The 24,761-nt window shown below is 39.9% G+C and overlaps 1 protein-coding gene across 8 annotated transcripts in view; it reads right to left on the bottom strand.

Moving 5' to 3' along the window:
* The window catches only part of FRY (FRY microtubule binding protein), a gene marked incomplete at its 5' end in the record, with an annotated part of 420,839 nt that overhangs the window by 166,617 nt on the left and 229,461 nt on the right, over window positions 1-24,761 (bottom strand). For all 8 annotated transcript variants that reach the window (XM_081286098.1, XM_081286096.1, XM_081286091.1 and 5 more), the window contains one exon: window positions 9,406-9,459. In XM_081286098.1, coding sequence (XP_081142224.1) covers window positions 9,406-9,459 — 54 coding nt within the window. The remainder of the gene's footprint in view (window positions 1-9,405; window positions 9,460-24,761) is intronic.

Raw genomic sequence — 24,761 nt, 5'->3', positions numbered from 1 at the left:
CAATAGAAGCTACTTAGCTACTTAGAGTGCTTGAGTAACTAATTTGGAATTTATAGAGATGATACCAATAAAGAATGTAAGTCACACTGAATTGAAATAGTAGAAATAGCTGCAAACTTGATGTTCTCAGGACACAGTAGGTGATGACTGATTCACTTGCCATGTTCTCATAATTTCAGGAGGGCACTGGAGAGATCAGAAGATCCTGAGTTCAAGTTACAGCTCTGCTCCTTATAAACTGCATGGGCATGGTACATTGCCTCTTTCAGCTGTAAAACTAGGCAAAGAATACTTATCTCACTGGGTTTTTATGAGAACAAAATGAGATGCGTAAAATGTGGAGCACATAATAGACCTTCCTAAATGTCTGTTTTGTTTTTCCATTTCCAAATATTGAAACTGAAGCACAGACAACAAGTGACTTTGATGGGATCATAGGCTAAACAAATGACAGAAGATGACAACAGCATTTTATTCAGAGTTGGATAATTTTGGTTTTTTTTTTTTTTTTTTTTCTTTTTGGTACTAGGGATTGAACCCAAGGGTGCTTAACCACTGGGCAATATACTTAGCTCTGTTTTTCTTTATTTTTTTAAAAATTTTTTTATTTTGAGGGATACCAAGGATTGAACTCAGGGGCACTGGCCATTGAGCCACATCCTCAGCCTTATTTTGTATTTTATTTAGAGACAGGGTCTCACGGAGTCACTTAGTGCCTCATCATACAGTCTTTGAACTTGTGATCCTCCTGTCTCAGCCTCCCAAGCCACTGGGATTACAGAAGTATGCCACCGTGCCCAGCTTTTATTGTTTTTTTTTTTTTTTTTACTTTGGAGATAAGGTTACACTAGATTGCTTACAGCTTAAGCTGCTGAGGCTGGCTTTGAACTTCTCCCCGCCCCCCAGCCTTCTGAGTTGTTGGGATTACAGGCTTATGCCACCATACCCAACAAAAACATTGCTCTCTTGTTTTATTGAGTGGGTGGAGTAGGGCGGAGTCACATGTGCCCCTCACCCAAGCACAAACTCTCAGGGCCTCCTTTAGAAGCTGGGTGGCTTAGTTTGTGTTCCCATGCCTGTCTGTCTCCAGTAGATGTAAGCACATTGTCTACTGCCTGGCACCTTCCAAATGCTTGCAATAGGTCATTGAGCAGCGCTTGTCCCTCACTAGCTCTTTCCCTCACTAGATTCATGAGAGCGAGGCAGCTAGCAGTACTGCAGGCGACAGTTCACTCTTAAGCCAACAGGAAATGACACTGAGGACAGAAACCAGTGACTATCCTGGAACCAGATCAATCATTTAGATAAAACTAGTTCTACTGCCAACTCACCCACACATCAGACTCTCAGGAACGTCAACCACCCTGAAAAAGTCTTGAGTGAAAAAGGGACCCAACCATTGGCACAGTGTTATTTTGTATTTCACTCAGTGTAAGTGGGTTCCATAAAGTGTGTGCAGCTCTCACTACTCTGCTGTCCTGGTTCAACTGATTCTCAAGTATCTGTTCTTGTTCCAGATGGCTTCTCAGTCACATGTGCACTGGTGACACCTCCTCTTCCTGCCTCACTGTCAGCTCTCTCCTTGCTCCCTGAAGTGTGATTTCTGTCCTTACTATAATGCTGACACTTATCTGAAAGGTGGCAAAGAAAAACCCAGTGGCCAACCAGTGGCCTTTTTTTGTGGACATTTCCCGAGGTCTCCTGTAGAAACAACACTGTTTACCAGGTTCTCTGTGAAAGGCTCTCCTTTCCAGGATCCTATGCTGCTGACCTGTCCCAGGAAGCTCCCTGCATATCCTCTTGTTGTCTGCGCAGTCCCTTATACAACTGCCAAAGCACTGTGACACAATTCACTGAGACAATAAGGACCTGGAGGCTAATTCTGATTGGCCTGGCACAACTCCTGTAGGGAATAATTACACTTTACTTTGCAAAGACAAAATAACTTCCACTTATCACATGAGACTATTATCAGAGGCAAAGTTGGAACAATACTTCAAAAACTAAAACATTATTTTGTGTACATTGTTTGTATTACAAATCCAATGCCCTCGATTTGAAAAGTCCAAAGTCTAAAATGTCCCAAATCTGAAATATTGCAAGCTGACATGATGCTTCAAGTGAAAAAATTCCACAATATGAAACATCATTTCATGAACATAACTATGTAAAATGCATAAACTTATATTGAGGCTTTGTGTAGAAGATGTATATGAAATGAATTTCATGTTTAGACTTGGGTCCTATCCTAAGATATCTCATTATGTATTATGTAAAGATCCAAAGTCCAAGACATTTGAGTCACAAGCATTTTGAGTAAGAGATATTCAACCTGTAGCTCCCTCCTAGTATGTTTACATCATCAATAGACAATACATAAGCAATGGTCTAAAAGCCAAGGCAGAGAAAAATCAAGAGCACATGTGTGTGTAGCATGTGCAAGAATAAAGATTCAGTGATGATTTCACAGCCCCAGTTTTCTTTTCTGAGTGTAGATGTATCTAATAACTAATGGTTTTGAATCCATTCTCTACCAGGTTACACATGTGCTGGGGTAAGATTTATTTAAGAGTGTTGATTTGGTTTTTCTCTTTTAAAAATAGGTTAATCTGATATTTGAGCTGTGTTTGATCTCCATCCCCCAGGTCCACCCTCCTCATAGGTTAGCTGATGTTTCATTGGAGATTCTGAAATCAAATGCCTCCACTTTTATCTTTAAAAGGGATAATTAAAATTTAATAACAAGAAAACCACTTGAAGGTAAAATGGCAAGCTCACCATGCCTGTCATTGACAGACACTCTCCATAGATCACAGGAAGCAGCTCATCACTAGTGCTGCGATTCTGTTCTAAGACACTGCTTTTTAATTTAAGCACTGCCAATCATAATCAGCCACTATAACTTAGGTGTGAGAGTAAATCTCCTAAAGTCTTTAACTTGAACCTGTCAACTATGAAAACGTATTCCACATGTCAAGCAAGAGCCCCTGCAGCTCTTCTTTCTCAAAGCTGCTTCCTACAAACTCCTAACTGCTTTCCTTTGGATCTTGCCTATGTCTTCCATAATGTCCCATCTGCCATGGGCCCTGGAAGGCTCCCCGGATTTTTTCCACACTTCGGCCACCCTTTTTCTGGCCATTCTTTTGTGGATCCCACCTCCTAATCTGAAACTCCTTATGTGCCCCTAGGATGTTCTCCATTCATGTATTCTTCTCTTTCTGATCTCTGGGTGTTTATTAAGTGATCACCTAAATAAATGAGCCTGTTAGTTCTTCTGAGACATTCTACCGTCCATGAAAATTCATTGTGTGTAAGACTGATTTACAGCTTTTTCTTCCCTGCAAGTACAGCATTCCTTGCTCGGCAAACTCCTGATTCATAAATAATAATCCAGACTCCTCAGCATGGCTCCTGCGAGCCATGTTCATGGGCTGCAGGCCACCTTTCCAACTTTGTCCACTGCCACTCTCCATTACTCATTCATTTCACCTTCAACTTCTCTTTCAACCATAAGACTCAGGGCAGCCCTTTTTGGTCTTCTGTATAACAGACATCGATGCTCCTTGATTGCTTTCTGGGATGCACTCACTCCCCCTTCCTGGCTTCGTTAACTGCTTCCTTCTCCGAGTTCCTAGAGAATGTGATGGGTACCTCTAGTATAGCTTTTCTATTGCAGAATTCTTTGTGTAGACTGTTTTCCTTTGGGACTGGGAATTCCTCCAGGACAGGAACTCTAAAACTCTGCACAGATTCTAGCATGTTTCAGGCCCTCACTGTTGAATTAATGGAAAATTGCTCCAAATCATGGTTTCAAATTAAAGGTACCTTATGTTTTTCCTTCTCTCAACCAATATTGATTATTCTCCTATACTTTTGCTAATAATCACCCTTCCTTATGTGTCTCCTTTCCTGTTGTAATTCAGGCCTTTTTAGCCTCAAGTTTATTACTGCCATGCTCCCCCAATGCCTCCAGTCTCCAGGGCTCTCTTCCTGAGCACTGCCTCCTCTGGGTTAACATCAAACTGTCACTTAGATCACCTTGACAGTGGTATGTGGAGGAGGAAGCCCAGCCCCGGGGCACTAAAGTCTTCCACCATGTGATCCCTTCCTGTCTCTGCAGGCTGAAATTCTTCCAAACTCTCTCAGACCATAAGGGAAATTGTTATAATGAAAACCTACGGCATATCTCTCCAGGGGTTACCTTTTTAAAAAAAAAAAAAATTTGTAGTTGTTGATGGATAGAATGCCTTTATTTTGTTTATTTATTTATTTTTAATGTGGTGCTGAGGATGGAACCCGATGCCTCCCGTGTGCTAGGCAAGCCCTCTTCCACTGAGCCATAGCCCCAGCCCCCAGGGGTTACCTAATTCTAAGTCTAGAAAACTTTCAATGCCTTTGAACTATTTTTAAAATATTTAAATGGAAGATAACAGTTAGTAATGCAAAAGAATTCTTATCTATAGATGAAAAAAATTGCTGAGAGAAGGTTCAGTTGACTTCCCTCCCCCATGGGGAAGAGGCCAATTTTGCTTCTGGGTTGCACCCTGACTTCACTGTCTCAGATTTACAAACATGTCTGCTTTTTGGATTTTCTCCTGAACTGGTTGTAACATCTCTCATTGATAATAAGCAAAATAAAACCTTTAACATGTATTCATTTTATATCCTTGTGAGAGTCCTCGTTCACCTGTTTTTGAAGATTTAACAATTCATAACTTCTGCCTGAATAACACACACCTTCAGTTCCCAAAGATAACTTAGAATGTCATTGTCTGTTCAAGGTCTTTGCAGAAAACATTCGTCTGAAATTTGTCATGTTATATGCCATCAATACTAAGCAAAATCCTATTGTTTTAGGTGCTTGATAAACTGTTTCCTTTCAGAATTTTTTTTCCTACCATCAGGCCCTGAAGCCCCAAAAGGTTCATTGTGGCACTTCATATGCACGTGGGCCCAGGCCAGAGCCACTTCTGGATTGGAAGTTTCTGGAATGTGGATCCCGTTTCCCAGGGTTTCTGGGGAACATATTCTATGTCTCCCCATCCCATACAGAGCTCTGTGTGTATGTGCACATGCAGTTTGCTAAACTGAAGACCTCCAGGATCTGGACAATCATTCATTCTCTTTACTTACTAAGTCTTCGAAGTTAACTTAGCTATTTAAAATATCAGTAGTATTATTCATCTTTAAAACTCCACTGGGAATTGTCTTCCCAACTTTAATTTTGATTCTGTTCCTGGTAGGACTTTCTCACTAGCAGGGAAGGGGAGACACAGTCAACACAGCTCTGGGCCTCTCCAGTCTGCTCAGAGGTCAAGCCACACTCCTGTCTTCCTAGCCTGGGGTCATCATTTATCTGATTACAGATTTCTTTTTTTTTTTTCTTTTTCTTGCTTTATTCCAATGGATAGAAATTTGAATACAATGCTGAATAGGAATGTAGAAAGTTGACAACCCTTGTCCCATTTTCAGTTTTAAAAGGAGAGTACTAATTTATCTCTTTCACTAGACTAGGGGCCTCTCTGGTGGGCTTCATGCTTCCTTCAAGCTGTTATCCAAAGGTGGTTTAATACCAGCACTAGGATGCCTGTAGCAGGACTGCATAGGAATGGGTCAAAAGCATGTTCCCCTCCCTCCCCTCGTTTCTTAGTTATAAAATACTCCATTTTTCAATAGATACTTGGTTGCTAAAAGTAAAAAAAATGTTTTAATCTTTCTTACTGCTAATTGTGACCATATGGTTAATATCTAACCAAATGAATATAAGCAGAAATGTCCGGTACAACTAATTTGTTTTTTATATAATTCTAATTTTTTATATAATTATTTTTCCACTTTTCCTTCCTGCTGCCTGGAATACAGATGTAGTGGCTGAGTTTTTGCAGCCATAATGATCTTGAAAATGTAAGCAATATATAAAAAAGAAAAAAATTATATATATCCCACCCAGACTGATTTCCTCCATACTTCTTGAACATGGGAGAAATACATTTTTATCCTGTTTAAGCCACTTATTGTGTCTTTGGCAGTCAAATCTAATAACTGATTCAGGACCTTAGGTCCTTTGCTTACTGAAAACTCCCCTTTGGATTTTTACCACCCTGACTTTTAGCAAGAAACAGACTATAGAATAAAAAGCACTGGTGTTGTTATACTCAGAACACATGGATTCCAGTCTCGGCTGCTTCACGTTTTAGTCACAGACTATGGAGCAACTTTCCAGAGAGCCATCACCACTGAATGTAACAGTGTATAGATTGTTATACTTTATAAACTCTCTCTTCATTGGAGTTATTGGAAGGATTGACAGAAGTCAGATGAGCGGGGGCTTTTCTTCTTGGCTTCTATTGGGATTAAGAATAAAGTGAAGCACAGATTGGTTAAATGGAGGGGTGAACCTGCAGGATGAGGCCATGAAAGGCTAAAAGCCCAGCCCTCTACACCCTATTATTCCACAGGGACATTTAAATGGAGGATACGATATGCATATTCTCTCAACATGGTACAGTTGTACCCTGTTTAAGGCAAGTACTTCGCATAGTGCTTATCCTCTGCTAAGTATTGAATGTTACCATTTATTACTAATTCAAACTAGTCTATAGTCAATAGGATCTATGCAATCCAAGCTTCTCCAGCATGCTCTCTTCCTATACATAGAGCTCTTTGAGGATCCAGATTAAAATCCTACTGCTTGGAATCAAAGCAAGGGAAATTATATAAATGTTTAAACCAGAAAACTAAGAGACTTGATACATCCATGGCCTTGCCAGTGGAACTGTGAGTCTTATAATAATCTGTTGCTTGAAATGGCTTTGTCTTAATTCATTTTGTACGGCTATAACAAAATACCCAGGGCTGGATAATTTATAAAGAACAGAGATTTCTTTTTCACAGTTCTGGAGGCTGGGAAGCCCAAGGTCAAGGCAACAGTAGAGCAGGTTCATCATCGGGTCTCTGCTTCTAAGACGGCACCTCGAATGATGTGTCCTCATGTGGAGAAGGCTAAAAGGGGGTGAGCTCCCTTGGTCAAACTCTTTTATAAGGGCACCTATATCCTGTCACCAGGGAGCAGTGCTTATGGCCTAATCATCTCTCAAAAGGCCCCTCCTCTTAGAATTATCACATTAGCAACACCTGAGTTTGGGCACAAACACAAACTGTAGCAGGTCTTTCAAAAGTTACTTTGCTGACTTTTTCTTCACTGAATCCACAGGTGGATTAACGTCAGCCAAGTTTCTCTGTGGCCTGGGAGTCTTGCTAGCTCTTTAAAACAAGTTAGACTTTGTAGTGTATTCTCTGATGCTTCACGTGTGAACCGTGATTTAAAGATCAGAGGGTGATACTCTGTGACTCAGGGAAAGTTCTCAATGACCATCTCATAATTGGTTCACACATAAAGTGCTTTTAATACATAGGACTATATTACAGAACAGGACTTCTCCAGCTTTAAGGTACACATGGGCCACCTGGGGAACTTGTTAAGCTGCAGATTTGACAGATCTCTGGTAAAGCCAAGAAACTGCATTTATAACAACACCCAGGTGAGCTTGACAATGCAGGTATATATGGACAACACTTGGAGCAGCAAGGTGAAGAGAAATCTAGTTAATTAAGTATCAAAGGTAGGATTTAAGCTCTTTCCACAGTGTTAAAATAGAGAAATAGAAAGCTGAATTAAAAATTATTTGGTATAACTATTAAGTGCAATGTTAAAATTTAGAAGAGCTACTTCCCTTGAGAACAGAGTCACAATCTGCTCCTTCCAAAATGGTGATACTAAACATCATGTACATATTCTCCAAGGGTCTCTGACTATCCCAGTACCCACCAGATGACAACAATAACTGACAACATGATTAAGGAAGACAGCACCCTGACACCAAGAGATGAGGCCCAGACTGTTCTGGAAAACAGCCTGCTCTGCGAGCAACCACTCAAGTTCAGAGCCACACAGCCTGGGAGCCTGGCGCCGAGCATGAGCGTGTGAGCTCTCCCTCATGAATCGCTCATAACACACAAAATGAAGGATTTTGTATCTACAGTGTGATGTTTGGGGATCACTGCTAGGAGCCACAAGCAAATATACAATGTATGGCACCTTTGGTTGTAAAGTGACGCCAGCTAGCCACTGAGATGATTATGTTAAGATTTACATTCATATGCAAATTGGACTCCCGCTGTTCACCTTGGCCTGCTACCGGACTCATGTTACGGACTCATGTTACCAGACTCTTGGAGAGTTCCCATTGGTTGGGGAAGGATAGTAGGAGGAAATTCCGGGGGAGGTCCGGGGGGACCCCGGGGGTTCCGGTCGGCGCGCGGTTCCGGTCGGACACCCTCGTGGGAGGACCGGTTTTTGACTTGCTGGCGCTGAGAGTGTTAGCGGCTTTTTCAAAATAAAGTTTTGTTCCTGCTTGATTGGCTCGTGATTCTGTGCCCAGCCAAGACTGCGGCAGATCACATGAATCTGAACTTGCATAGCCAGAGATACTGCCTCTGGATTTCACAATGAAGGCAGTTTCAAAGCCTTGTGGGAAGAGTATTTTCTGTGTGATTTTGATTAGTCAATAAAAAAACCCCACTGTGGTAGATGAGGCCACAGTGCATCCAACATCTCTGACACTGGCACCAACTGAGGTTTTTGAAGAAGACATGCTGTCCTCTCTGTCATTTTGCAGAAGTTTAGCAAACAGAACAAACACCTCTCCTGCTTCTTCTGATGCCTGACATCTATTAATTTCAAGTGAACCTATAGCTTCTCTCAACTTACAGAACCAGGATCTCTCAGAGCTTAACTTCTTATGTTTATTTTACACCATTGAGAGTTGAGTGTCCTTCTACTAGTCTTGACCTATAATCAAAGGAGTCTCTTTGCATTTATTCTGTCTTAAATTATTTCATTTGTGTATTGTTTTCTCTATTAGAACAGAAGTCCTCTACTTTTATAATTATTGTTGAGGAGATTTCTCTCTGACAGGATGAATTAAACTTAATATTGATTGAAAATATGAATAAGCTCTAGTGCAAAGATCTGCTCATCACATGGTATCATTCATCTGGAAGAATCTCATCATCACATGGTATCATTCACCTGGAAGAATCTCAAGTTTTTAAATGGAATTTCCTTGAAGCTATCTTCTCAGTTTCTTTAATTCTGATATACAAAGGGTTAGAAAACCATTAATTGAGGGCCTATTTGCATTACTTCTACACTTTCCAGTTTTTTCCAATTCAAATTAAGAGATATCTACTGAATATGTATAAATCCAAATGCATACACTGCAGGACACAGCTCTTAAAACCACGCACTTGTGTCCTCTTTGAGGAAATTCCTTAATAAAACAATAGTGAGCATTTAGCCTCTGCCTTCCGACCATTTTGACATAATAAAAACATATCACCTACTTGGTCAAACTGGGGGTCTTCTCCACGCTGCAGAGATTTTGTCAATGGCTTTTCCTACAAAGAAAAAAATATATGTATACAATAATTATTATTACAAAATTTTAAGCATTATAAAAGAAACATTATTATTGTACAATTTTCTTAATATTTTTCCCTTTACAGAATGAGCAAGTACCAATATTTAAATGAGCGAGAAAAAAAATAAAAAATAAAAAACAAAACAAAAATTTAAAAAAAAAATAAACGCGCGAGAACATCTCCCTTAACTGATCTTAGCTTGTAGGCTCTGATCACTTCTGTCTGGATTCTTAGTGTCCATCTTAACCCATACCTCTTTGACCAAAACATGAAGAATCTGAGGCTCAGGGGAATGCAAGCTAAAATTACCATGAGATATTACCTCATACCTGTTAGATGACTTCTATCAAAAAGACAAAACAGAAATGAGAATCCCTGTATATTGCTGGCGAGAATGTAGATTTAGTACAGCCAAGTATGAAAGTTGTTCAAAAAGTGAAAAGTAGAACAACCATATGATTCGCTAATTCTACTTCTGAGTATGTAAAGTAAATGAAACCAGTATGTTGAAGAGCCTCTGCATGCCCATGTTCACTGAGGCATTATTTATAATAGCCAAGATCAGGAATCAACCTATGTGTCCACCAATGGATGAATGGAGAAAGGAAATATGGTATATACACACAATAGAGTACTACTCAGCCTTTAAAAAGAAGGGAATTCTGTTATGTGCAACAATGTGGATGAACTTGGAGAACGTTGTGCTAAGTGACAACAGCCTAACACCAAAAGTTAAATGTTGTACAATTTTGTTTATATGTGGAATCTAAGGGTCAAGTTCAAAGAAGCAGGGTAGACTGCTGATTGGCAGTGGCTGCTGGGGACAGGTTAGAAAAGGGGGAAGGGGAGATCCTGGTCAAAGAGTGCAGGATTTTAGTTAGGTGGAATAAGTTTTGGATCTATTGGATAAAATACTGACTATATATAATACTGATATATTATGCTATGATCTGCATGTGTCCTCCCAAAATTCATGTTGAAACTTAACCCCTCAGATGATGCTATTAAGAGACAAGGCCTTTGGGTGGTGACAAGACTCTGAGGGTAGAACCATCATGGATGGAATTAGTGCCCTGGGAGTCTGCTCGTCTTCTACCATGCCAGGATGCAGCAAGCAGACCCAACTATGAGGAAGAAGGCCCTCGCCAAATCTGCTGGTGACTTGATCTGGCTTTCCAATCTCCAGAACTGTGAGCAACAATTTTCTGTTGTTTAAAAACCACCCTATTTTTGGTAATTTGTTATAGCAGCCTGCATGGACTAAGACATGCTATATACTTGGAAATTGCTGAGAAAGTAGATTTTAAATGTTCTCACCACACATACACAGATAAGTGTTTGAGGTGATGGATAAGTTAGGGGAGATTTAGAACATACTAGAACAGTAGATCTGGGATAGTGAGTGTAAAAATGTAGGCATAAACACAATAATGAGAAAAACAACAGAAGCAGTTAAATGTACAAGAAGACAAATTCAGCAATTAAATTGGAAAGCATTTCCTGTCTATATAAAGGTTATATGGTCATCTTCTGAAGTTCTCAGTAAAATCAACTAAAATACAAAAATGAAAATTAAAGAAGGGTGGAGAGGTGGCATCAGGTCTGACAAACATCCTTGGGATGAGCCAGTGTGAACCGTTCTACTCCACATTTTCTTTATTCATCACCCAGCAGTGACTGAGGGTTCCCTTGTGTCAGATGCTGCCTGCTGGGTAGAAGGCTAAAGAATGTGACCCCCTCCCCAACTGGGGAGGAGAGTCCTTGTGGGCAAAATGGGCAGTGATCTCTCTTCTCTCTTTCTCTCTCTCTCTCTCTCTCTCTCAATAGTTTTTTAGATGTTGATGGACCTTTATTTTATTCATTTATTTTTATGCAGTGCTGAGGATCAAACCCAGGGCCTCACACATGCTAGGCAAGTGCTCTTACCACTGAGCCACAACTCCAGCCCTGGTAGTGCTTTCTTAGGAGTGCTATATCTACTGGCTCATTCAAACCTCAGCTCAGCCATCACTTCCTTAGGGGAAGCCCTTCTCTGATCCCAATACCAGGTCCACCCATCCCCCATCACGAGACTGCAAGGCTCCACATCCTTTACCTTTTGCAGCACTTATCAGTGTGAAGCTGCATTACAGTGCAGAACCTTGCTGTACAGGAACCCCTTTGGCCCCTGAGGGCCACCCCTACTCGGCAGGAAGCCCTAGATACATAGCAAACTCTGTTTCTCCGGACACTTAAAAGTCACAGCAGAGCCTAGTCTAGTGCACCTGCCAAATTAATGAAACCTCTAGGATGGGGGTGTCCGGTTTCTTCAAATACAAGGATCCTTTTTTGTGTGGATATGTTTATGCATGTTTTGTTGTAAGCTAAAAAAATATTTTATTGTGGCAAAATAGACATAATAAAATTTTCCAGTTTACCCACTTTAAAGTATATGATTCCGTGGTATTAAATAAATGCACGGTATGGTTCTCTCATCCCTACTATTTCTTTTATGGAGATTCCCTTTTCATGCCAAAAATTGTTAAGGAATTCTGAACCAAGACAAGCCCCCACCATACAAGATAGGAATTCTAATTTAGTACATATTGTTTAACCCCACACGTGATCACGGAGCTCATCCTAAGGTTTCAATGGTACCAGCAAGTGGCTTGTAGTATATGTGAGAAAAAAGGAAATGTGTCTATATGCAAGACCACAAGACCAGCTAAAAACTAATGCTTGACTCATCTTTAGGTAAATAGACCCTTACAACAATTAGGAGGTCCACACCTTGAGAACCCACAATACAATGTCCTTTCACTATGACCTGAAAGAGGGTGCTGCTGCAGTGGGGGAAGGAAAGTGACCATGTCCGCCCACATCCTGAAGCTTCTCATGCCTAAAAGTCATTATTTATTTTTTTTCTGCTACAAACAGGGTAGAAAGCTGATAAACATGGTGTTTTAAGCTTACACATTTTCACATACATACATTTTGCAAGTCACTTTATCTAGTAGGCAAAGCTGAGAGGATAAGTTGCAGTCACATACAATAGTCAGATCCATTTACAGAGAACTTAGGTTCAAAGACAAACAACATACCAAGTTTTCCTTAATTCCTTTTGTACAAATATCCTGTCTTAACCGTATTCTTTGAAGACTTAGTGAAAATGTCACTTCCGAGGTGGAGTCACCTGTTAGTTGTCCCATGGCTCTCTGCACTTACTCTGGTCAGAATTTCCATGGTATTGTCATTTTTCGCCCTCCCCCACTCCCCTGATACACAGTTGAACCTTATTGTCAGGGTTTGTTCAACATGTGACTATGTCCCCATGAACTTGGAAAGACAAGTATGGCCACAGAGAACCCAATTAACATTTTAAAATTAACAAGATTATCTTTGTATCAATAGAGATGTAATCAGCATCAGGAGGCTTAGGATAGAACTGGAGGAGAGACTATCACAGTAGTGAAAATAAAAAGAAAACAAAAGAAAGGAAAGAAGGAAGGGAGGAAGGGAGAGGGGGAAGAAGGAGGGAACCTGAGTCTGACCAAGCTCTTAGATCTAATTTTCAATCTTCAGGGAATGCAGGGCTTAGAGGAAAATGTTATACCATGCCCCAGGATGGCAATCAGCAAAATCCAAACCGAATGAAATTGTGGTAAAGAAAGACGTTTCTTCAGTAAATTGGTTACAAAGGAGAAGGGGGAAGAAAAAGAGACCCTGTTGATTCCCCCTCATCCCCACCCCTACCCCTGTGCTGGAGATTGCACCCAGGGCTTTGCAAACTCAGTACCAGGCAAGCTCTACCGCTGAGCCACACCCCAGCCCTCCCTTCCTGACATTTTTGAAAAATGCTACTGCAATATGTGGATTTTCTCTGGATACTGATTAAAACTCTATTAAAAGAAAGCATGACATTCATGAAACAATTGGCAATTTGAACACCTAATGGATATTTGATGACGTTAGGGGATTATTGTTAACTTTGTAGATGTGGTAATGGTATTTCAGTTTCATTTAAAAAAAATAAACAAACTTTATCTTATCAGAGACACATACTGAAATGCTTAGGGATGAAATGATATGGTTTCTAGTACTTTCAGCCCTCAGTAGCATGAGTCCCACATTCAGGAATTCAAACAAATGCACACTGAAAATATTAGGGGAAAAAAGTTGCATTTGCACTGAATAAATACCGACTGCTTTCTTCTTGTCATTCCCTAAACAGCATGGTAGAATAACTATTTATAAAGTACTCACATCACATTAGGTATTACAAGTCATCTAGAGATGATTTAAAGTATAGGGGAGGAGGCGTGTAAGGTTCTTTGCAAATACTACATCATTTCACATGATGAACCTGAGCCTCTGTGGGAAGTCCTAGAGCCAAATCCCCTGGGATACCCAGGAGCAATTGTATTTGCTTAATGAATCCTGGGGGGCAGTTCAAGGAGTGTGCCACAAACTGGCCACGATGGATCGCTGTTCAAGATGGTCACGGGGTTCATCATGCTACACTGTTCAAACATGCTGACACTTGAATTTGCCATAATAAATCTAACAAATAATAACTAAAACAGTCAAGAGAAATCACTCTTGCTATTTTATTTAAAAAAAATCATTGTCTCATTTTTAAAGAAGTATAAGCCATTCTCAAAAGTCTATTTAAATAGCACATATCCAGCGTTTCATTTTTTTTCCCCCAGGGGAGCTGCAGAAGGGATCCGCTCTCTGCTTCATCCCGTTTACGGATAGGATTTGGGTGGCAAATTTCTGCCTGCTGTGTGAGAAGCCAGATGGCAGTTCTCACTAGTCTGTATTTTGTTTTCTGCCCCTGAATCAAAGAGCAATGCTGTTCCAGCCCTCTAAGGGGGCTTTTCTCCTGTCCTGAAGAATTCTGTAGGCATTTCAGTATTTCCATAGGAAAAGAACAAAGTCCCTGCTTGTCTTTCTTGTTTGCTACCTTGCGGGGGTTCTGATTTCCCTCACTCTTCTCTTAACATAAATTCTAAAAAAGAAGGGCAGGAGGAAACCATCAACTTCCACCTCAACCCCCAGACAATTTCAGTGTGAACCAGCCACAGTTCACTTCATGGCCTTTTCCTATCAGGTGACTCTGTACCTTTAAGAGGAAAGATGGTCCTGCAGGAGAGGTCACAGGCAGCTGGAGGTCTAGGGAGAGTCCTGTGGAGGTTTCATTTGAGAAACACCAGAGAACTTGGGTTCAAAGACTCAACCGAACAACATACCAAGCAGTAACGCTTCCCCTAACATTATGTAGGCCTTATGTGCAGTTTCCTAGAAGTTTCCATGTGTAACCAGAAAGTTGTATTATAGAGAAACTCATCTGAGAAATCACTTTTAAATTCGGACTTTTTAGTGGTCTCCCTGAATTCCAAGTGTGACCCACATAGGTCAGACTTCAGCCATCTAGAAAGATCCAAGTTATACTGCCCCTCAGAGATATCTGAGTAAACGGGTTTCACCTGGCAGTGCCATGGAGTTCATATGAGATTATCTGATCTTTCAAATATTATCACCAACCTTGTTTAAGATGCTGTTTTAATGTCTTTTCATTACTACAACAGTTGGATGTTGTGGTTAAGGAGATGGGGTGGGGTCCGAAGATCTGAGGTTGGATTAACAACCTGTGGGCCTTACTTATCCTCTAAACTCAGTTACCCCTTAGGAAAGATGGGGATAATTAATAACAAACCACCTCACAGAACTGAAAGGTGAGGGCATAAAATACTCAGGAATAGCTTGTTATTGCTATTATTAGAATTTCTTTTAACATCATTATTATTGGCCTCAGAGAAGATTAATATCTTGTCTTTTATAACATTTAGGAGTAGAAACTAAGTCCCACATATCTTCCTGGGGCAGTAACGCTTCCCCTAACATCACGTAGGCCTTATGTTCAGTTTCCTGGAAGCTTCCATGTGTAACCAGAAAGTTGTATTATAGAAAACAGGGGGAAAAATTATAAAGAGTAATTGCCCTTGTCTCCTTAAAAACAAAAAGCTTAACATTATTCATAATAGGCAATTTAGAGGAAAACTTTTAATTGAATGGTGGTGTGGCTATAAAAACAACAAAGTTAAAACAACAATAACATCAACAAAACAACCAACCATTAGACTTCACAAGTCTTGAGACTACAAGTGCTTTTGATTAAGAGAATATGTTTATGCATAACCAACGGAAGGCTTTGAATGCCATCAGCAGTGAAAATTTATACACTTCTGGTCTGAGTAATTAGAATTTTAGAACGGAATTTTAGAACCAAACCACTACAGTTAGGATCTTTCTTCTTCACTGGATTAGGGCAGGATGCTGAGGGATCTGCTGCCCTGTCCCAAGGTGATGGTGTCCCCAAGGGAGAGGGCTGTGAAATGCCACTTAAACATTTTATCCAGAACTATTAGCTCCCAGCAGCTGACACCCTGCTTCAGTCTGAACCAAAGAAAGCTGGAGCTCAAAATATTTTCATGTGTTTCATATTTCTTTCTTCATATAAAAAAGTGCCAGCTTTAACTCGACTTTGGAGACATGTCCAGTAAGTCTGAGGACACATGGTTCTGAATATTGACCTTTCACCTCAACCGACTCCCCCTGGAGGGGGAGGGCCCAGTCAGGGGCTCAGAGATGTGCACAGTCTTGAAGACACACATAACTCTGGTCATGCTGACTATATGCTTGGGTCACTGAACTTCTGGGGGAAGACTGTACCCCTGTGATGCCTATCTCAGACTGTCCCTAGAGAAAAAGAGATGTCACTCCATGACTTCCTGACGAGGTTTCTAGTAAGAACTGATGAGCAATAGTTAAAACCCTCAGAGCTCTGTGGAAGGACTTGTAGAAACTGATAAAACTATTTCCCTTTTATTCCATTTAGTCAGTAAAACGAGTGTCCATAAGCAAAACAATATATGCTGATGTTTTTTACCCAAAACATTCAGGGAAAAAACTCAAGCTCAAGAGGATGATACAGAAAGGGTTTCAGAGAAGTCAAAGGTGCCAGCAGGTCAGATGCCGCTCAGGATTCTATGATACGGAACGTGAAGGTAGATCCAAGTCCATTACACTCTTTGGCACTTTTGCTTCTACACTAGAAACACTTGAGTTAACCTGTCCTATTTGCAGCTGGCTTTGCTCATTTCAGCGGAGCCTATTTCTCTGCCAAATTTAACAGTCCCAAGTACAAATCCATTATCTGAACAGTGGAGGGGAATGTTCAATTAAATTTGGCTACAAGGTTCATCTTCATTTTAATCGGATAAAGAGCAGCTTCTCTCAACCTTCACTCCTTTTGTTTCTGTGGTTCATTCTATTTTGTTGGTATTTTCCATTTCTGGGTCTCAATTTACCCCTCCATCTGTGCATGCTACTATGGACACCAAGTGGACGTTCAATACATGAGAACAAATCCTTTGATGCCTCTTTGGGGACCTTGTCCCACAGCCAGCTCCTCACATCCCTTGTATTCCATCTCCCGTTCTCTCCTGTCTATTTTCCCAGCTACCAACATCCTTAAACCCAGCTCTCCTTGGTGCCTCTCTGGCTCCATAGCTAACTCTGGCTGCTGTTTCCTTTCTGCCCTCTTCTCGTATCCAGTTGTCCAATCAGTGGTCTCCCTCTGACTTCCCTTCTTCCCTCAACCACTGCATCTAGCTTTTCTCTCTCTTTACACTAAAAATAGAGACCCTAGAGACCACAGTCATCTTCCAAATGGCACATCTGGCGGCCATTCTTCAGTACTTTTTCCCCTGGAGTTTCACCGCATGCGACACTATTGACTACTCCCTTCTTTCCACTAGAATCACCCCATCTCCCACCAGGATTCCTGCTCCTCTGCAAATTCTTTCTCTGTGGCCTTCACAGGTTAGTGTTCCAGTTCAGATAAAGGTGTCTCCCAAAAGCTCATGACAATGCCTGAGAGTTTAGAGTGAAATGATTGGGTGACAAGAACCTTAGCCTGAGAAGTGAACTAATCCATGATGGGATTAACTGAATAGTAACTGTAGGCAGGCCAGGTGTGGCTGGAGGAGGATGGTCTTTGGGAGTATGCCTTTGGGGTATATAATGTGTCCTTATTTGAGCTGAGCTCTGTTTCCTGGTGCCAAGTCCCCAGCTGCTTTCTTCCACCACACCCTTCCTTCCGCCATGATGTTCTGCTTCACCTCAAGCCCTGAGAAATGGAACCCGCTCTCTATGGACTGAGACCTCTTTAACTGTGAGCCCCAAATAAGCTTTTCCTCCTCTAATTGTTCTTGTCAGGCCTTTTTGGCCATTCTTTGAAAGTACATCAAAGAATCTCTTATTTGTTAAAAATGATGTCCCTGTAAATGGTGAAAAGAAACACATAAGCAGAAAGAATTCCAATGACAATATCTTGGGGAATAGCCTTTGCCTGGTTTTATATTCCCCAAAGAGGAAAGTCTGATAATCTTATAATGTCACTGGACATAAAAATTATGGTCTTACACACGGGCGGATGAAATACTACTTTATGTGAGGTGAAAAGTCCTTTGTTTTTTTCTTTTTCTTTACTCCAGAATACTTTTCACAAGATATATGTGCTATACAGTTCAATCAGACTCTGGGGCTTCACTAAATTACACTAAGTAGCTGAAAAGATCCATTTAGGAGCACAAAAGAAACATTTTTCATCTATGATTCTAAGGATATTTATAATGAGGAAAACAAACTTTGGGTTGGACTGTTCACAGAAAAAAAAAAAAGTTTTTTTTTTTTTTTTGAGTTTTTGAGCTCATCTAAAAGACCACTACATCCAGCCACTAAATGGAACCTTCCAATGGTTATCTCTGGTTTTAGCCATTAGCAATGCTTTGTTTCTGGGTTAGGGTGAGCTTCCGTGTTCCTGGTGAATATTTTTATAGATTAAATAAGGGAGGTACCAGGCTAAGCTGCCTGGCTAAGAAACAGCTATTTTTCAAAGGTATTTATTTATTTATAGCTTGAAAATAAGGTAGTACTTTATCAAGTGTGACAGAAACACTCCCCTTCTGGCCAGCACTGTTTCTTAGGCTCCTCTCTGGACAACTGGACTTTGATTGCTATCACTATACTCACAAGGAAGCTAAATCTAGAATTTATTTTTATTCTCTTTATATTTTCCTTACTAGGTTTGTTGAACTAATAGAAGCCTCTATTTCAAGAGCTGTTTGTCCTTCTGGGAAATTGACTTGAGGTCATAGCAAGGGGAGAAATGAAGGTGGTGCTTCTGCTGTTTACACATCCTTAGTCAACAGACATGTAATGTTTGCTTAGTGTAGGATGACACGCACATATGATGTGCCAGCTTGCCAACCCAGGCATGATGAAATATTATAGGAAATATACTATGGCAAAGGTTAATGAGTGGTTATAAAGCAATGAACAAGATTAATTATAGTCAATTTTATGACAATCCACCAAATAAAGATCCAAACTTAGAGGCAGTAATTCTGTTATTCAGTATAGCAGAAGTTCCGAATTCACAAATTCCTTAAATATTAGAAACGGTTCTAGGTAAATGCACCCAATATTTGCTGGTATCTAGAAGTCTGCAGACCAGACAGGAACCTCAGGGGTGAAAGGCAAGACTATGGCTGCATGTTTAATATCTATATGGTCCAGAGGTGACAGACAGCTTTTTTATATACTTTATTTTGTCTTATTATTTTAGTACTGGGATAGAAACCAGGGCCTGTGCATGCTAGGCAAGCAAGCACTCTACCACTTACCTATATCCCTAGCCAAAAAGGTCTTTAATAACTTCAAATAGAGTGTAACCTAACCTGGGTCTGCTACCTCTTGTCCTATATGATCTAAGAGATGCTGGTGTGTGCTTTCCACTTGCAAAAGCTTTGCTTACTTAGAGCCACAATTAAATTCATCAGAGATGCTGCAACCGCTTGTCTTATGTAGTTTGTTGATGGTGGGCCACCAGTTTCACTCTTTGGCACAGGGTCCTACTTAATATCAGGTGAATTGCAGAACTGTCCTGCTGCGAGCTCTAACATCAGCATCCAAGAGGAGCAACCACCTGAGACCAGGGCCAGGGGCAGAGGTATGTTAACAGGCATTACTGCCCGAACCTGGAACAACATTAGCATGATGTAATGCTGTCATTGGTTAATTGCTCAGTCTTTCAGTGCTGGTACCAGCTGGCTATGACTGGTGTTCATACAGGTTCAGTCTTAAGTCATTCAAGCTGTGTGTTGCAATAGAATTTGGCATTCTAGAAATTCTAGATTCTTTAAAGCCTTTGCGCCCCGCCCCCGAATAATAGCTTGTGTTACTTCTACTTTACTTTTAGTCTTATTTTAAAACAGAAATTCCCTTCATTGTTTCTTTCATGTCAGCTAGATGACATTGTGTTATTTTTAAACCTCCAATCCAGCATGACATAGCACCTTTAAGAATTATTACCTGTTCTCCATCCCCCACCTGTGCTCCAAACTCAGCACCGGGACAGTAACTAAATGACCCTGCCTGGTCTTGTCCACGAGGCATTTTGCAAGCAGGGTTATCCAGGCCCAAACAATCACAATAATGAAAACCCCATTTCTGTAGCATATTTCTTCATAAAAGTGCTTTTAAATTCCTGAATATCAGAAGATGAGCATCTCTCTCCCTCTCTATCTATCTATCTACCTACCTACCTACCTACCTACCTACCTACTTATCTCAATCTGCTGAAGAACAAGAAGAAAACTAAGTGTGTTGTCTTTGGAAATCATGTAGATCTTTCCCCTTGTCCAGGTTTCAAAGTCAAAAGAGAACAAATTACTCTCTTTCTCTTCTTTGTCAGGAGAGTTAGAATTTCTTCTTTCCACTAACATTTTATGTTCAGATTATTGATTCAGATGGGATTCCTGGCCTAATCCCCAGTTTGGCTCCCACTGCAGCTCCATGCAGGAACAGTGGAAGATTAAACCAAAGTAGATTCAATAAGCCATGACTTACAAAATCATCAGTGCAAGAGTTAATGGTTCCATTTGTTAGATATATGAGAGATAAAACTGGCTGCCTGGCTGCTATCATTTTATAGATGTGAAAACAATGATGGATCACATCTAAGTGATTTTGCAAGAAGTACAGGCTGGTGGAAAGCCTGGGATGAAAAGTCGCATTTCTTGCATATCAAACAAGTTACAGGAAGGAGGATAGATAAAAGAGGCAATCTGAGAAGAATTGAAAAGTCTTGAAATTTTCTGAACTTTCCTTACTTAGTTTCACATTTTGGGACAGCTGACCTCTCAGTGTGGCCTAGAAATCTGCTTTTGCTACTTGTCTTTGAGACCCCTAACCTTAAGAACTTTTGAAATCTCCCCTTTAAATGCCAGTGAAAATCATCAAAGTTGGACTCACCTCAAATGCTGGTTTCCCTGCTTGGATCCTCATTGTTTATACCTCAGTGAGCCTCAGATACTTTGCTGGAAATAGTTAGGTGGAGGTGCTGCCCTCCTTGTGTATTTTTGTTTGTTTCTGTCACATCCTAAAGCACAAGCACCCAGAGGGCCCCAACTGAGCCTGCTAGCAGCTTTGGCTATACCTCTGTTGGTGACATGGCTGAGCTCAGGCAAGCATCTAACAGTATTGGTGAATGCCATGGCAGACAGCCAATTGTCCTGCTCAAGCCTCTCTACTGTTGGAGTGAACACAAAGACAGGAAGCACCAGGCTGACTTTGAAGGAAGTATACCAGAAGATTGGGTTACTTGATCCCAGCTCCCTAATGAGGATGATGGTGGTGATGGTGGTGATGAGGAAGATGACTGAGCACCTTGCATGTGCTCAGGATCACACTGGGCACTCCACACACATTCCCTCTGAACACTCAATCACCCTGTGAACTAGGTACTGTTCCTTCCATTCTGCAAATAAGAAAAAAGGGAAGCTACTGGTGCTCAATGCCCGAGACACTAAAGAGAATCAGGATTCAAATCTGGATCAGTCTCAAAAAAATTTTTTTTTGTCTTTAGCCTTATTTATTCTTGTTCATTCAATCCACAAAGTCAAAACTGATGAAAGCTTTTGCATTTTGAAAAGCTGAAGTCTTATTCTTGAAGAGTTTATTAAGAAGCTAATGGCCTGTGACTACAGTGACTGATGCTATTAAATAGAGACTTGCTGATAATGGCGGTATTCTGAGAGATTGGGTCTGACCGCTAAGAGTCAACCTGACTCTCCATTTTTTGCTGGAGTGAGCTTGTGGGGCAGGTGGCCATATCAAATAATGAAGTATCCTTAGTTGCCTTCAAGACAGGAGGCTGTGAATCTATGTCTCACGTACTCAGCACATTGTAGGGCATTCAGCTGCTAAGTACAAAGGATAGAACAAAATCCTTATTGGTACAGAGATATAGAGATTGGCAAGATGACCTTTGGAAACACATGAGTTAATACAAAGACATTCCTTTCATGTTGCTATATTAATGTTTCATTCATTCAATCATAAAAAATTTTTCATTCTTTTTTCAAAAAAATTTACTATGTACTGTATGATTGTCCCAAACGTGGAAACATGGTGTGTGTGAGCATGCATGCATGTGTATGTGTGTGGCAAGATGCAGCAGACACAGTATTGTCCCCAAATAACTTATAAGATAATACTGTATTTTTTTTTACTTAAAAAATGGTTGCCCCCAACCCAAAAATACATTTTATACTATGGTCTAGTTTACAAATATTTAACTGAAATTTTCATAAAACAATAATTACCCTAAAAATCTATAATGTCCTCTGCTACTTTCGGTCCTAGTCTATTCTAATTACTCTAATTCAATGAACACAGAATAGTTTGCTTGAGAGAATGATATGGTTGTTCTGATGAAGGAGAGATTTAAAGGCATATGGGAGTTTGAGTAGATATGGGCAAGACTCGAGAGACCAGGGAAGAAATTTTAAAAAATTAAAAAAAAAGAAGAAATTAACACCAAAAACTTTTACAGACAAGGAAGTATGTCAGGTAGGCTGAGCAGCTAAGAAGCATTCTAGGGAGAGGGTTTGGCACACATAAATGCATGATGGCAGGCAAGAAACATGGTACATGGAGGATGTACACTAGGCTGTGTCCAAAAGTGAAAACGTGAAATAAAGGTTTCTAACAAAAAATGTAAGGAACAGGGTTGTACTAGGATTTATTAGATGGAATCAGAGGGTGAATTGGTTACAAACCACGCACTGTTCCTTTTATTAACCCCGGGGACATCCCATCTTGCCATGGGAACATCTGCTTACACCAGAGTCTCAGAGGACCACCCTGGCTTTATCTGCATGAGTAAAATCAAGAATTCTGCAGAAGTGTAGGCAGGATGATGAATTAGGCAAAAATAAGGAAGAGCAGGAAGGTAAAGTGGCAGCCCAGGAGGAGGGCTGTTTTCCTCACCATCCTAAAGGTGTTTTTGTGATCTATATGGAGAAAGCTGTGGGCCTTGAGGGCTGGGATGTTGGACAAATCAGATGTTTCACAATAAACAGTGAACTAGTAGGGAAAAAAAGTCTACACACTGGTCTAGGAAGATGAAAAGCTATTCCAGTGGGTTCTAGGTTAAAACAACCAACCAACCAAACAAACAAACAAGTCACACCCAAGAATTTGAAACCACAAACCAAAGTTTTATGTGAGCTGGGCGCTTACATTTGCATTATCTGCTAGTATAGAACTTTCTAAGCCAAAAAAGCAATATATATCTGGCTCTAGATAGCAATAACTTTAGGGCCACAAAAAGGAGCAAAAGCAGAAAAAAAGATGGAGAAAGACTCCTATATAATGACTGCAAGTGAAACTCAGAAATATAAGCTCCACTAAAAAATTGGTATGGAAATTTGCAACGTACATAAAAAACAATCTACCACTATCAAAAGTTATCAGATACAACAGACAGAAGTCATAGGCCCCAAACACTGATATAATAGAACAATAATCTAGAAGAAGACAGAAAAATGTATGTTTAGGTGATTGAAGACATAAAATAAAGTTGTATACTTAAGAAAGAAAAAAATAAAATGGGAGGAAAAACATGCCAAAAACATCTTAAAAGAGGCCCAAACAGTACCCCTAGGAATGAAAAATGAGGTTGTCACAATTAAAATTCTCCATGGGAATGATAGCAACAAGTAAGAAATGGCTCAAGAGAACATTATGAATTGAAAGATAGATCTGAAAAAAATTACTTGGAACATCATAGATAAAAGAAGAAGCATAGCATGAAAAGGTTCAAAATACATCTAATAGGAGTGCCAGAAAGAGAGAATGGGGTAATGGATAAATGGCAATATTAACATAATTAATAATTAATAATTTTCTAGAATTGATGGAAGATGTAAATCCTCAATTCAAACTCAAGAAATAAAAACAAATTCCCATCCAAATGCAGTGTAGTGAAAGACTGGAACACTAAACACAAGGAATAAAACCATAAAAACAGAGAAAGATATCATCTGTGAACAAGTAATAAATCAACTGCAGACTTTTCAATGGCAATGATAGAAGTAACACAGTATAATATAGCTTCAAAAGTCTAGAAGGAGAATGAATGTGAACCTAGAATTCCATTCCCAGAGGACCACTGCTGATAAACTGAGGGGGAAATAGGACACGGAGATGAACAAAACTGAGTTATTTATCACCCACTGAGTCTTTCTGTATTTTTTATTTTGAAATAAAAATAACTTTAAACAGGCATAAATAACTAATTTAGCTTGTTTAGAATATTTTGCTGGGGAAAGGTGAAATAATGGTGACGGAGCAAGAGCAAAGGATATCAAATATCCCCAAGAGGCAAGAAGAAAAGAAGAAAATGAAAAAGAAAATTATTGACTTACTCATAAATATTAATGAATGACCTTAATGTCTTCTGGGTACAAAGAACAATATGGCTGAACAAGTAAAAGATGTTCACAAATACATTTATTTAAAAAAAAATCTAAAATTTTCTTTTGCTAGGATATTTTTATTTGTCATCCCCCCTCCCCCAATCAAAGTTAGCTATTTGGGTGACTTTATTTATTTGACATAAATAAAACTTTAAACTTTAATGTAATGTAATGTAGAACCTATTATACACAGTCTTTTAAACTGGTATGGGATTCTTAGTCATGTAAAATTGAAAAATAGAGATTCCTATGTAGTATTCCAAATAATAAAGCTATACTTCTAAATTTTTGAAAATTATCTTTGCCACTTAAAGTTTTAGTTATGTTAAGGTTAATGGAATACAATTTTGTGATTTGATACAAACACATATGAGTTCAGAGTTCTAATGGATTCAACATCTTTCTTTC

Source organism: Spermophilus citellus, assembly GCF_964194105.1.
Source record: "Spermophilus citellus genome assembly, chromosome: 1".
Classification (NCBI taxonomy): domain Eukaryota; kingdom Metazoa; phylum Chordata; class Mammalia; order Rodentia; family Sciuridae; genus Spermophilus; species Spermophilus citellus.
Note: the sequence above shows the minus strand (reverse complement) of the source record. Positions and strands in the feature narration are given on the sequence as shown.